The sequence below is a fragment of the Homalodisca vitripennis genome, chromosome 4, assembly GCF_021130785.1.
Source record: "Homalodisca vitripennis isolate AUS2020 chromosome 4, UT_GWSS_2.1, whole genome shotgun sequence".
Lineage (NCBI taxonomy): Eukaryota > Metazoa > Arthropoda > Insecta > Hemiptera > Cicadellidae > Homalodisca > Homalodisca vitripennis.
In genome coordinates, this window is record NC_060210.1 from 117,748,451 (window position 1) to 117,763,193 (window position 14,743).

A 14,743-nucleotide genomic window follows, 5' to 3' on the forward strand; every position below is an offset into this window, starting at 1 on the left:
TTTCTCTTAAATTAAATGGCGAAAATTTAAATTGGTAGATCTATTTTTGGGTTTGGAAAGTATTTGTTTATGTTAAAGACATATCCGTTTAAGGCTCTCCTGAATAGAGAAACAGTAGCAGAGAAACGCTTTTGATAAACGGTGGCGTTGGATTAAATTTTTATGTTCCGATGCATACACCATTCATAATTTTGGAGCTGCTTCTTACACGCCTTTCAAAACAGTACGGAAATAGGCAATACAAAAATGAATACTTGAAGTACTTTAATGATCATTTCCTCCAAGTTTTAATTTTTGTATAGTGCAAATGTTGGTGACCTAATTTTTTTTATATTTACAGAAATTAAACTGTGTGAAAAGGATTTGAAAAGAATAACAACTGAACTATTAAAAACATTAAATTTATTTATCAATTTTTAACAGTTATACATTTTAGAATGGAGGTACTGCCCTAGAGTGTACGGCCCTCCAAGCTCTCCTACCAAGCTTAATTTATAAATATGTAGCCTAAGTTGTAGAAAAATAGCCTACGTTACAAAGCATGGGAACTCCTGCCTTACACAAACATACCCTTTCCTACGTAATTAAGAAAAACCACAATTTCTAATATATGAAGATTACCCTGTGAAGGATAAATATTGTATAGCAACAATACAAAAGGTATGATTTACATAATGAATAGAAATATTCATCTTTTATTGTAACACATCTTACATGAACACAACATAATACTGTAACCGAAGGTATGCGTTAATGTTTTAAAATGTACTTTAAAATATCGCCAGGTTTTGTTTTCAGCGAATTCGAATTAAACAGAAAGGATGGCAAAGAAATAGTTTTACAATTAAAGATTTCATAGAACATTTTGTAATTACAATTGACGTTTAAATAATATTATTCCAGCAACATGAACTAAAATAAATATTTCCTTAATTCGGATAATATTTCCATTTCACATCGACTCTATTGTAATGAATCAAAATATGTTTTAGAAAAATAACTAGAAGAAATTAAACAAAACGTGATATTTTTTCTGAATTTATTGGTAATATAAATATGGGTTAATGTTTACAAAACTTATGTATATCAAATATAAAGAAATACTATTCATTGCAGTTTACTGGAAAGGTTGGAATTGGTTAAAGTTACCTCTTTTGGCGGGATAAATAAAAGATGAATTTGATTTCTCAGAATATGAACACTATTCAATCGTGCTAACTTAACAATAACATATTTATATGGAGAACGAATAGTTGTTGTGTTTTTACACACCATCCTGCTTATAAATATCACTTTATTTATATAAAATATGATAACACATATCAAAGAATTATTTAACGGAAAAATATCACTTTTATTATAAAAAATACTCAGTAAGAATACCATATCTGTATTAATCTGTAAGAACCTAGCAGTCTAACTAAAATATTGCATTAACTCTGTAAAAATATGAATGTTTCTTACACAGCCAGAACACGATCCGATAGGTAGGGTTTGTTCCTGAAGGATTTGTGATCCTTTAGGGGTTGGGGTCCTTGCTGGTCCTGTAGGGGTTGGTGTTCCTTCCTCGTTTTGCAGGGAATTAGGTTCCTAGCTGCTCTTGTAGGGCTTAGAGTCTCAAACTCATTTCTAACTGGTTCTGTAGGAATTGGGGTTGCTATTTGGTTCATAGGGGTTGAGGCACTGGCTGCACTTCCATAAGAGACCGACAAAACAATCGATTGTAAATATCGAATTTGAATGTTGATATCGTATTACGTAGTTAACATCGTTAGTAAGGTGTTTATCACATGAAAATTATCCAATAAACATAACAATACAATAATACAGTTTTTTTCACAATTACAACAACAAAGTACTTAATAAATTCGTTACTTGTTTTCCTTTAAGCAATTAATAATTTGTTATATTTACATTGGAAAGGTGTATAAATTACAACATTGAAATTTATTGGAACAGATCTCAATTTAAATTTATAACCATAAAAGTGTTGTATGTATTCACGAAGGGAAAGTGAATGTTTTTCAGTTTAACAGTAGCCAAATAAATGAAGTTTTATCCTTTTATTTTCAATTTCTACTAGTCATTGCACGTATTACGTTTTTTATAATTGAGGTATCAAATTATTTTCTTATAAAATACAGTATTGCACTGTGTGTTAATCATATCTTCATAGATGAAACTTTGTTAAAAATTAAATTAGATTTCCCATCTATATAATAGGGGAACATCAACAGTATGCTCAATTTACTATACATTTGATTCAATTAGATATTTATAACCGATTGTTTTGTAATACCGATATTTATAATTGTTTTTTTTTATAATATCGATGTTTACTATCGATTGTTCCACAAAGTCGAAATTCAGTTAGTCCTGGTCGTAGAGGGATAAAGTTTCCCAACAGGTTCAACAAGTATAAGGGAGGAAAATCGAGGAGGAATGTAGGTTCATACATCTTGTAGGTGTTAGGACCCCTAATTGGTCCTGTAGGTGATGTATATCTCTCTTGCCCTGAAGGGTTGTAACAACAAACTCTGTTATATCTCTTGATCTGTACCACAATTTGTGTAAACACTTCAAAACAAAGATTTGCTTACAATTATAACAACCTGAAACAAGTTTAAAAATTCATCACTCAACTAAAATAATTATGCAGGTCCTAAATATGAACACATACAAGCTAAATTCTAGATAACATTTAAATTAATTTAAGATACAGCATATCAAATTAACCTTGTTCGTGACGTATGCCTACGCTCACTATAGTTAGAAAATAGTATTCTATTAAATACTCGTAGATTTTATAACAAGAATGATACTAAATTATGATACTTAGTTACAACAAAGACAAAAATTAAATATTTGGCATTATTGGTATTAAATGTTAAACTTTATTTTATTTTTCATATGTGCGACTTACAATTATTGCTCTATTGTAATAAATTATATGTGTGTGTTAGGATTAAATCGAATCAAAGTGTATATATTCACCAATTCGGTCACTTATTCAAATAAAGATGCCTTAGTCATGATAAATAAAGATAATTTGGAGTTTTTGACAAAACTATTACAATATTTGAATCATTAATTAGAACAACAATAGCCTACTAAAATATAAATAACATAAATCATGCTTTTAATATTTCTAAAAAAGGCACTTTAATTTCGTTTTGATAAAGGTTTCTAACATAATATCTCGATCTGTATAGACACTATGATATATCGGCCAAATCGGTGGAGCAAAATAAATTGTTTTACCGCATATAAATAAACAAATAAAAGAACATTTGGCCCCATTTGATCGAAAATGTAACTTCCGTACAATCTTTTACTAGTGTAGACTGGACATACTCTACTGCAAGTATCACGGGAACGTCTCAGAAGAGTACTTCAAATATGAATTGATTAAATACAAACACCACGTATTTAAAACTACTAGGACATTTTAATCGTAAAATCATTAGGCCAAACATTCTCGCTAATTTACGGTATCGAGTTTTAATGGTTTACAACACAAATATCGATTTCATAATCAACTCTACTTTGTAATAATAAAGACAACAAATATGTACATTATATAAAATTAATTAATACAAAGCGCTACATCTAAAGAAGCCTACATAGTTTTCTTTTTTTTACGCAGTTGCTATGTTAATGGTGTAAATGAACATTACCAAAAAGCAAATCTAGTCAATCTAGGCACAGAAAATTGATACGAACTAAATATTCAACTATAAACATATAAAAACAAACGATATTACACAAAAACATCAGTCTTTCTCTAACTTGAAAACCTTGAACTAGTAAAACAATCAATAAACCAACTTACATAAAATCTAAAATTGAAAACCTCCTCCTAGCCATTGATGTTTTAGACTTAAAACACTCTTGTAAATGACTTATAGAATTATATATAATATAAAATTATATTACAATCTAAATAATTTGAATTAATGAGTAATTGTCATGATTTGGTAATAGCTTTAAAATGAGTAGACGTATTTTGTATCTTGAAGATTAGCAGCAGATCACTTCGTAGAAATACAGTTTTTTTCAATCAATACCAATAATTATTATAGTTTACCAAAACGTAGACAACTCTTTCTCGTTAAAGTAATTGTGTTTGTTAACGATTATGAGTTGTGACCTTTTTCTTCCTTGTATGTGTTTATTTTAATGTCTTACGCACTCATTTACTGGTTTGGAAATATATACAAATAAATTATTCATCTTTAAAAATGTAAAGCTTCATAAGGAAACATATGACATTAATGCGTTGTAATTTTTTATAATTTTAAACACGAGCTTAAAATCCTACCAAATTCAATTTGAAAATAAAAGAAAATTACGATTAATTTTAAATTTCTTTTTTGCTGTTGTGGAGTTTGGCGCTAGTCTCAGAAATTTATAATAACTAAATACTTACCCAAAAGTAAGCATTATAACCTAAGTTGCATTGCGTAGTTGAGAGAAAATCTTGAAGATGGATGAAGATCAGTAACCTTTATGTAAGGATTTATAAAGTTTTTGTAACATAATTTTATTTCTTTTTAAATTACGCCATGACTTTGATAAAGTATCTCTAACTGATAACGTTATCTAAGAGATGACAAAGAAGATAATTATTATTTTAAAATTACTTCATTGAAAAAGAGACAAATCAACGTTCTAGGAACTTATCACAAGTAACATTGTGTATTAAACTTGACCCAGAAACTTATTGTAAAATAAGTTTTGTTTGGCATTCATCCTAAGTAACTTATCGAAACACAATTTGTATTTGAACCAGTATACTTTTATAATGTATCAGTAACTTATTAATAAATTGATTTTTTAAAATCTTATTTATATATAATTTTAAGACATAAATTTGTTTTTCTTTATTAATTTTAAATCATACAATAACAATTTTGTTCGGTACGTGGGCCTGAGGACGTGTTCTTTGAAAACACAAAGCCACACGAATATTGTTTGATTTAAAATTTATAAAGAAGAGTATATTCTGTAGTTTAATTGGATCGTACAATATATATTATCTATGTTAAATTTACATCGGTAACTTATTAAACATAGCTTTATGGCATGATATGTCTTTTGATGCTTATTATGCTTATATATGAAGTGCTCCAGCTTATTGATGCTATCACATGAATGTAGATACCATATTTACTTCTAAATGTACCGATTTATCAAATCGTTCTTTTTGTTTGTGTGATTTCAAAGACCAGTAAACTACACTGCACAACACTCAAGTATTTTTGAAATAAGTAATGATAATCACATGATGATTTATAAAATTGGATTGCTCTAATAAAACTTAAACAGAGTGTAATAAAAACAGTTGCTGGCGGCTGTTCTGTGTTGAGAATCTGGAACTGCGAGATAGGTGACTTCTGAGCTCTGACCTTTGACCTCTGCATGGAGTTCATGTGGAGCTCAGGCTCAGGCTACTGGAAGACGTCGCACTCAGGAGGTTGCTAGCTCTTTGTCAGACTCTAGTTCTGCAGAAAAACAGAAAGTAAATAATTTAAATTTGTTTATCAGACCCCAGTACAAGTAAACCAGCAGAGGGACCATCTTCTACGCTGCATCTTAAACTATACAAAAGGTTTAAAAATAAAAATGTTATTTGTATCCATATTCTGCAGAAATTATGGGAGTGTTAGGCTGAAAATAATTTAAGAATACTAACTAGAACAAGGCTATACGACAAAATAGACAGTTTAAGACATTTACAACAAGAGAAACACAACGTTTCGTGAACTGTTATTCACTCTCTTCGTCATGTGTAATAACATTTATCTTGCGCAAAGTAAACGATTCTAACGTTAAACCTTATTAAGTCAACGTCAGGAATAAAAATTGAACGTCAAAACCTTTATGTTGTAATACATAAAGATGACACCTATACATGATCCTGTTATTGTTTCGAATCAGCCATTCTACATAAGGAAGCCAGTCATAGCTGGAGAATGTTTGACTCTCCCCCTCTCTCCCTTTCACTCCCTCGCCCCTCGCTCTCCCTCTCTCTCTCTCTCTCTCTCTCTCTTCCTTTCACCCTCTCTCTCTCTCTCCGAATTTCCCTCCCTAACACAGTCTTTATCTTCCTCTCACCCTCTATCTATCCCTCCCTCCCTCCCTCTCTCCCCCCTCTCACTCTCTCTCGTAGATTGTAGACATGGCCTTTTAAGACATTTCTGAAGACTGAAAAATTCAGTTTTTTTATTTTTTTCACGAGGAGTGGTAGAAATTTTAAAACAAGATAGAGAAACTGTCATATTTTTACTTTAAAACAAGTTATTTCATTAAGGATAATTATTTAAGAAATCATATTTAATTAAAATCATTTCACGTGTTTATCTTCAGCTCGTTCTTGAGTTTGATTGCAAAACTGCCTAAATTTCTTATGGTAATTCCTCGTGGAGTGATCTTATAACTTCGTTGAAAATTTTATGTTTTTCGTGATGTCATCCTAAAGGACCATGAATAAAAAAATACTTTCCTAATAAAAATTGTATTGCGCCACCTTAAAGCGGAAAATTTAAATGTTTATATTAAATGTCTTGAAAACGATAAAAGATTTTTGGTTGGTCCAAAATACTTATAACTCGTTCCTTTTCAGTACTGAATTATTCACAAATTTGGAGACCTGCGATTTAAAATCTTAGATTTGAAGTAGCATCTCCTTCAGGAAGTATGTAATAGTTTTGAATTACAGATTTAAGTAGATTGAACTAATTAATATAGATTAAAAGTTTCCTTATTCTGCTTGCTAACTAAGAGTACCACTATCCTGTGTGGCGAAAGTTGGTCAGATTGATTTTGCTACGTAGTGGCTCCAGAATGTCACCTTAGTTTTAATTTAGTCACCATGCTAGGTATTCATCATACAACACTCTCAGCAGATAAGACTAAGTGGAACGGGTTGTCTTGTTCCACTGTTTCTACTAAACGAAGATTGGTAAAGCTCTGAGAGAAGGTAAAGCTATTTATTAAAGGTCTGCCTGTACTAAGAATATCACTCGGTAACTAACTATACTAAAAAAAGAAAGCACGTAACAAGAAAACTTTACACATTAAACGGAGTAAACGGAGTAAGTAAACTGCTACATTACGACGGTAGTTCTAAGAAGTTTCTAAGATGTGATTCACCTTGTTGCAGATTATAGAACTTGTGGTAGAAGGATGTGGGTATGCCACCCATTTTGTGAGTATGCATTAGTGTGTGTGTATTATGAGTCACATTAGTACCAATATTTAATCTATATTTGTTGTTTATTAAACAAATTGTTAAAATAATTATTTTAACGATTTGTATGTTTACATTATTATATTTCACTATATTTGCCTTAAGATCTTTTATCTATTAACCTTGAATGAATTAAAAGTAATAAAATGTATAAAAACCCTAAGATTAAAACATAGAAAAGGTTCAATTGCTATTTTTTCAGTATTTTAAAATGTAATCATAATAAAATACATATTTAATTATTTACATAGTATATAGCAAAAAATAAAGTTCACAGGGGACATTTTCTGTTAAAATGCTTGATTACATCCTTTTTTTCGTAACGAAATTTTAGATTTCCATAAAATGTTTCTGTTAGAATCCCATATGTGGCCCTGATATAAGGATGACCATGCAGAGCTAAACATTATAACACTTTTCGATCTGATTCTGGCAGAATTATAACTGCATATTCCGTTCCTCGTATTCGGCCTGCGCTCTTGAAACTCAATTCCAGCCATCTGGTTCGACACTTTGTCAATTTAAAAACCCATTACTGAGTTTCAACTAAACTGCGGATGTTAAAAATATCACGGAAACTAATTGAAAATTGCACATAAGTGCTTTGACGTGAATTACATGACATAACATTAATAGAATATACACATAAAACAGGCAGAACATTTTATCACATTTTTAATCGTTTAAGTTTTTAAGATGGTTATCTAAAGTAACCGCGTAGAACGTGTCTACCTAATGGACTTTAAACGAGCAATTTCGAAATAATCTTTATTTATATACCCACGGTATCTCGAGAACCTAAAAGTTAAATACACAGAGCCTAACCTAGACTTGTGATCGAGGTTACTAACTAGGCCTAACCAACAGAACATGCTGGTACTGCGTTACATCGAGCTCAATAGCATTTCCTAGGCCTGGCCATCGCATGGCGCTGGGTCCAGTAGTGTAATGAATTCTGTGTTTTATATTTTATGTCCAAGGAGACTAGAGACCTTAAGTATCAAGACTATGAGGAGTACAATGACTGTAATTAAGAACTATTACTGTTCAGGGGGAAGGAAAACTTTAACTCTTACCATTTAAAACTTCTTTTTACAATGTAATGGCTGGATCACGGTCTGTTATTGAACCATTCCATAACATTCTACATTCTTATGAACTCTAATAAAAACTACAATTTCATCGCAGCAACGGTTGGTTTTTTCACAACCATAATCAATCCTTTTCCTTGCAGACCTTATCTATCAACCTTACAGCTGAACCATGATAGAGCCTTATTGTTTAACATCAAACTATTAAATACTCTGGCAGACAGACTAGAGTAATATGTGAGGTCTTGGCAACGGTAAAAACTCCGTTCTCACCATGATAGGCAGAATTTATTCAGCACTGAAAAATCTATGCCTATCAAAGAAGTTTTCGAGATCATGCTCTACAGATGGATTAAGGGAAGACAGACACCTCTTTCACCGAAATTGAACTTATATTTACATCATTTGTATTACATTCATGGAGTTTATTCGTTAAAGCGACCGACATATATAATATTAGCACATGTCGTGTAACTTTTCCTTCAACCATTTATACTCGTGCACTTGGTTTAGTTGAGACAGATAATTTTGTTTTAGCTATAGACAATGTATTGTGTTAATAACACAACTTGGACTGGTGAAGTTGTTCACCAGTTCAATTATAAATGTTATTTTGTTAAGGCCATTTCCTCGTCAAATATAGAGAATAAGGATAATGCTTGTACAGTATACAAACAAGTTACGTTGATTCACTTACATTTGTTTTGCAATTAATCTGTATTAATAATACATATAATTTGACTGTTTATATCGCTTTTGACGACGAATGATTTTGAAGGATAACTTTGAAATTTTGCCACCGTTATTTGTTTGAAAATAGAACACTAAGTTTCGAGGACTGGAATCTTTTTCTGGTGCAAAACATTATACGTAAGGTTAAGCACGCAGTATATAGCGATGAACCTACAAGATTCAATAATAATTATCAACAGAACCTATGAAGCAGCCAAAAGATAAAAATCAGTTATCTGGTGTACACCGTGTTTTGTGCAGTGTGCCTTATTGTGCAGTCACATGGTTTGTCCTTCTTCGGAAATGTATCAGAAATAATGTGCAAAATGTCCTCTTGTTATTATTGGTGAGCCCATCGATCAATTGGGTTTGCTTACTAGTGTATTAGGGTTTTTTCACATTTGAAGAAGGGAAAAGATTTCAATCCCCGAAACGTAGTGTTCTGTTTTGGTAACATAGCCATGGAAAATGTCCGAGACACTGTTATTTCACAGTTATTTTATATTAGGGGAATTCAATACTTTGCCAATAACAGTAATATTAACGGAAACCTACGAATACACTACGGATAATCAACATTATAAACACGCGTATTAAGCAATCAATATCCGATATAAATCTTACTAATAATCAATAAAACTGATAATAACAGTAATAGAAGTTAATATAAGGAGTAATTATATCGCTGGTGTTCAAATATTAGATTTCCAACAATTATCAGGGATATTGGAATTGGAAATTGTATATTAACGTAAACCTACGCATACATTCGTGATATTACAGGATATAAACGCGTGTATTAAGCAATAAATATTTGTATTCAATCATAAAATTAATCAATAAAACTGGTAATAACAGTAATATGAATTAAATATACATAGTAATTACATCTCTGGTAATCAAATATTCGATTTTCAACAATAATCAGGAATTTTGGTATTGGAAATTGAATATTTATGTCATATTAACGAAAATCTACGAATAATCTTGTGATATTCAACGTGTATTAAGCAATCCATATCTGTATTCAATCTTACAAATAATCAATAAAACCGGTTAAAACAGTATTAGAAATGAAATATAAAGAGTAGTTATCTCTGGTATTCAAATATTAGAGTTCCAACAATAATCAGGAAAATTGGAATTGGAAATTTTAATATTAACGTCATATTAACGCAAACTTACCCATACACTCATCATATTCAAGGATATAAACGCGTGTATTAAGCAATCGATATGTGTATTCAATCTTATAAATAATCAACAAAAACGGTAAAAACAGTAATAGAAATGAAATATAAAGAGTAGTTACATCTCTGGTGTTCAAATATTAGAGTTCCAACAATAATCAGGAAAATTGGAATTGGATTATTAATACTAACGTCATATTAACGCAAACCTACCCATACACTCATCATATTCAAGGATATAAACGCGTGTGTATTAAGCAATCAATATTTGTGTTCAATCTTACACATAATCAATAAAACCGGTAAAAAACAGTAATAGAAATGAAATATAAAGAGTAGTTACATCTCTGGTGTTCAAATATTAGAGTTCCAACAATAATCAGGAAAATTGGAATTGGATTGTTAATATTAACATCATGTTAACGCAAACCTACCCATACACTCATCATATTCAAGGATATAAACGCGTGTATTAAGCAATCAATATGTGTATTCAATCTTACAAATAATCAATAAAACCGGTTTTAAAAAACAGTATTAGAAATGAAATATAAAGAGTAGTTACATCTCTGGTGTTCAAATATTAGAGTTCCAAACAATAATCAGGAAAATTGGAATTGGATTGTTAATATTAACATCATGTTAACGCAAACCTACCCATACCACTCATCATATTCAAGGATATAAACGGGTGTATTAAGCAATCAAAATTTGCATTCAATCTTACAAGTAATCAACAAAAACTGATAATAACAGCAATAGATGTAAATATAAAGAGTAATTACATCTCTGGTGTTGAAATATTAGAGTTCCAACAATAATCAGGGAATTGGAATTGGATTGAATATGTCATCGTAAACTGAATATTTATTCTTCTCCATCGCTGCATTACACACGTGTGACGGATTTAACGGACAGTGTACAAGAGATGTCTTCTCCGATCTATGTCACGCTTTGAGTAGGCGAGTAAAATCGTACAGGCAGTTTATAAATAATATCTTTTCTGATTTTATCATTGCACACAGAATGTACGGCTTATAAATAACTCTTTGCACGTAATATAAACTCTGTGCACCTATTTGCACACGTATATCGGAGAAAGTATTAAGAGGCAGTACTCATGGGCTCTCAGTCTGTACTGCACTAGTGTAATGTAGTATAATTTAACTCATTGTATTCAACACTTAAAGTAGAGTATAAACCTACAGTAAGTGTACACGTATACTGTATATCTTTGATATTGAGAAGTACAAGTGTATGGCGTACAGCCGAACCTTATAAAGAAAGTAGTCTTCAACATGAATATTAACTCATACACGCGAAAAACCGTTAACGATCATGAAGTTGGCGTAAACGTGAACATAGCATTTAAATGCACGCAAACGTGATAAAAATTTTTGATAACTGTATTCCTGTACGCTTTAGGAGTAACAAATAAACTGTATGAAGGAATAAAAGAGTTGATTGCAAGAGAAGGGATTACACTTGTCCATCCAAAATATCCTGTTCCAGAGTGTCGTATTTCATTCCTTTATATTTTTTAGTTAGGTTTGTTTCTACCCTCCACAGACAAAAATATACATAATATACATCCAGGGGGGTATGGAATATATACTAGATGAAAGGGGGGCCATTCCCCGAAATTATAAAATTATTAGCTCTGTTTTTTATACATTTCTGAGGTCCAAGAGAATGTATTCTGCGCGTACCAAAATGTTTCCTCAGAGACAGGTACCGGAACCTAAAACATGATTTACTATGTAAGGCTACTATAATAATTAAAAATCCTTTAAACATATAGTTTACAGATTTTCATGTGTTTCGGCAATTATGCAATTATATTATGTAATATATACACTAAACATATTTTTAAATTACTAAAAATATCCGAATTGTATGTTAATACCATACGAACACGAGTCGGTGAATTGAAAATTTGTTTAATAACTAATATGATTAGTTAAAAAGTGTTAATATAGATAAGGCATGTGTCATTTAATGGTTCCCAAAATTAACTTTTAATATTAATATATTTTAAAAGAACTTAATTCAGGTATCGTAAAATGTATAATTTTGGACTTGTATGGGATCAATGAACGGAAAGAGTAGCTGAAGACAATTAATATTGGAAGTAATTTGTTTTCATCACGCCATGGGCGCTGGTGATGTATCTTGTTCCATCTGTCAGTTTCGCCACCACCAGCAAGTATCCATTTATATGCATTAGTAAAATATATTATTATTATTTTTTAATTATTATATTTTATTACAGCGTACTTTGTTTAGTAATCTAAAGTAAATTAAAATCGTGTAGTACATTGATAATAAAGCCCTTATTCATAAAAAAATGAAAGGCACACAATCAAATCATTTCAGACACTTTGCTCATGAAAGGCACAAAATAAAATGGCTAGTATAAAATCATGGAAGCAACTTAATGAAAGTAGAGGGGAACGCACTCAGGTATTGCGGGCTCCGGTGGTGTGGGGCGGGTACAGCACAGGCGCAACCAGCAGGGTGGGGGGTGCAACACGGAGGCGGTGGGCAGGGGCACCATCTGCTCTGTGTACACCCCTGAGACATAGGCGGAGTTGTGGCGGGGAGTGAAGTGGTGCGGCCTCAGGGACAGGTACGTAGACACGCTCTTGGCTACAGCCATACGCACCTACACAAGACACACACAATGCATTGACTACACCACACTATACACTACATAGAATGTATAAGAAAAGCTGAAAGATTTTTATTGCCTAGACAACAAAAAATGTTTGGATCATAATATGAGTTTCTAAGTATTTTTTAAATTTAGATATATGTATCATTATGTGAAAGTTCGGTTCTTCAAGGTGTCCACTTAGGCTATAGTTGTACAGCAGATTTTTTCAAAGAACAAGAAAAAAATGTGGAACAACCTTGTTTAGAAAACAAAAATCCATTTATAGAATCCCATTTCTACCAATGGAACAAAACAACCCAATGTTTTTTATTGAAATTAACGGTAAAAATTAACGTAATTCTTTACAGCTGTACACCATACAGAATCATCATCGGCCATCACGCCGCAGAGGTTGGTCTGCTAGTGTGTAAGTACAAAGAAGAAGTACGCCAGACTCCGTGTTGCGTAATACGCTTCACCAAGTTTTGAGGCCTTGAGCGTTTCCTCATAGCCATCTTGTTGAGATATGGTTCATTCTATTGTCAGAAAAATTGCCTTGATCTTACCACCGAAAAAGCACTAAACATTGCCCTTTTCTCATGTCAGGGGGACTGCTGCTCCCTTCTACCCTCCACTGTTTGGAGGTCATTCCTCGGCGACGTCCTATGTTACTAGAATGTTATTATGATTAATTCAATCTTGTAGAAACGAAATGTAATGCATGTTTCACGAGTGTTGCTCAATTCGTTCTCAAAGTTCCCATGAATTATAGGCTTCACTAACGCTCAGCCAAATCCCATGTAGAGCCCTAACTTCGCATGGTAAAATAAGACACCACTTTACTTATATTCATTCTCGAAATATTTTGTGGGTTCACTGTCAGACAGACAAAATATAAATTTGCCGCCACCTTAGTAGAGCCGCTCAGCCAATTATTGCCATAAAAACCTAAACCACGACTTTTGGTTTACGATTAGGATAAACCAAAGTTGAAAAAATTATGTTTATAGTCATGTATAAATGGATAATAATAGCCACCACCAATTAAGAAAAATACTCAATTTCTAAATAGTGCTCGACCTTTAGGAAATGTTTAAGAAAACAACATTTCCAGTCAGTCAGTCAGTCAGTTGAGGTTCATTTTCAGTCGTCAAAAAACCTTAAAATGGCCTAAAGCTTTGAGCTAAAGTTGAACTTTAGTTCAATTCAGCAAAGCTACTGGAAGTTTTTGTGCCATAATCATATGCTTCAAGAAAGGACCATTATCACTGTCAAAGATTTCGAAAAATTTCACTGTTCAAGCCAAAAACTACCAAATAGGGCTTAAGTGAAGTCCTGTGCTGAGGCTCTGCTCACGTTTCCTCACATGATGAGTTCATGAGTTCATGATGAACTATCAGGTGGCTGTGCAAATAAACTCATCCCGTTACCTGTTTGGTCAAACAATGACATAACAATCCGGCTATAATTGAGATCACGTGATACAAACAATCAACTACCGTGTAGTCGGTCCCGCTTTGACAGTAGAACCCATCAGTGTAGTCAAATAACGCCGACGTGCGAGTTATCAACTCCCGTGTTGACTTTAACAGTTTAAAACAAACATTATTTGGTAACTGGAAACAAACTGCAGGGGAAATATCCACTGTAATAAACTTCTGTGAGTTTTTAACGAGTCGTAAAAATTGATGACATGCCAAATGGAAAAATAGCAATTGTGAAAGTAAATAAGGCTTGCCATATTACGATAATTGCTTTTAAATTTGAGCGGAATTGTAGCTTGTAGCTCAAGGTGGTGGAGGGTTGAAATGTGTAAAGTTTA

At 32.1% G+C, this 14,743-nt stretch overlaps 1 protein-coding gene across 2 annotated transcripts in view; it reads right to left on the reverse strand.

The window, feature by feature from the left end:
- Positions 1–385: 385 nt before the first annotated feature.
- The window catches only part of LOC124359998 (PDF receptor), a 264,911-nt gene continuing 250,553 nt past the window's right edge, over positions 386–14,743 (reverse strand). For both annotated transcript variants that reach the window (XM_046813220.1, XM_046813221.1), the window contains exons 10-11: positions 12,725–12,930; positions 386–5,504 (exon numbers count right to left, since the gene is read on the reverse strand). In XM_046813220.1, the coding sequence (XP_046669176.1) occupies positions 5,492–5,504; positions 12,725–12,930 (219 nt within the window). In that variant the 3' untranslated portion in view covers positions 386–5,491. The remainder of the gene's footprint in view (positions 5,505–12,724; positions 12,931–14,743) is intronic.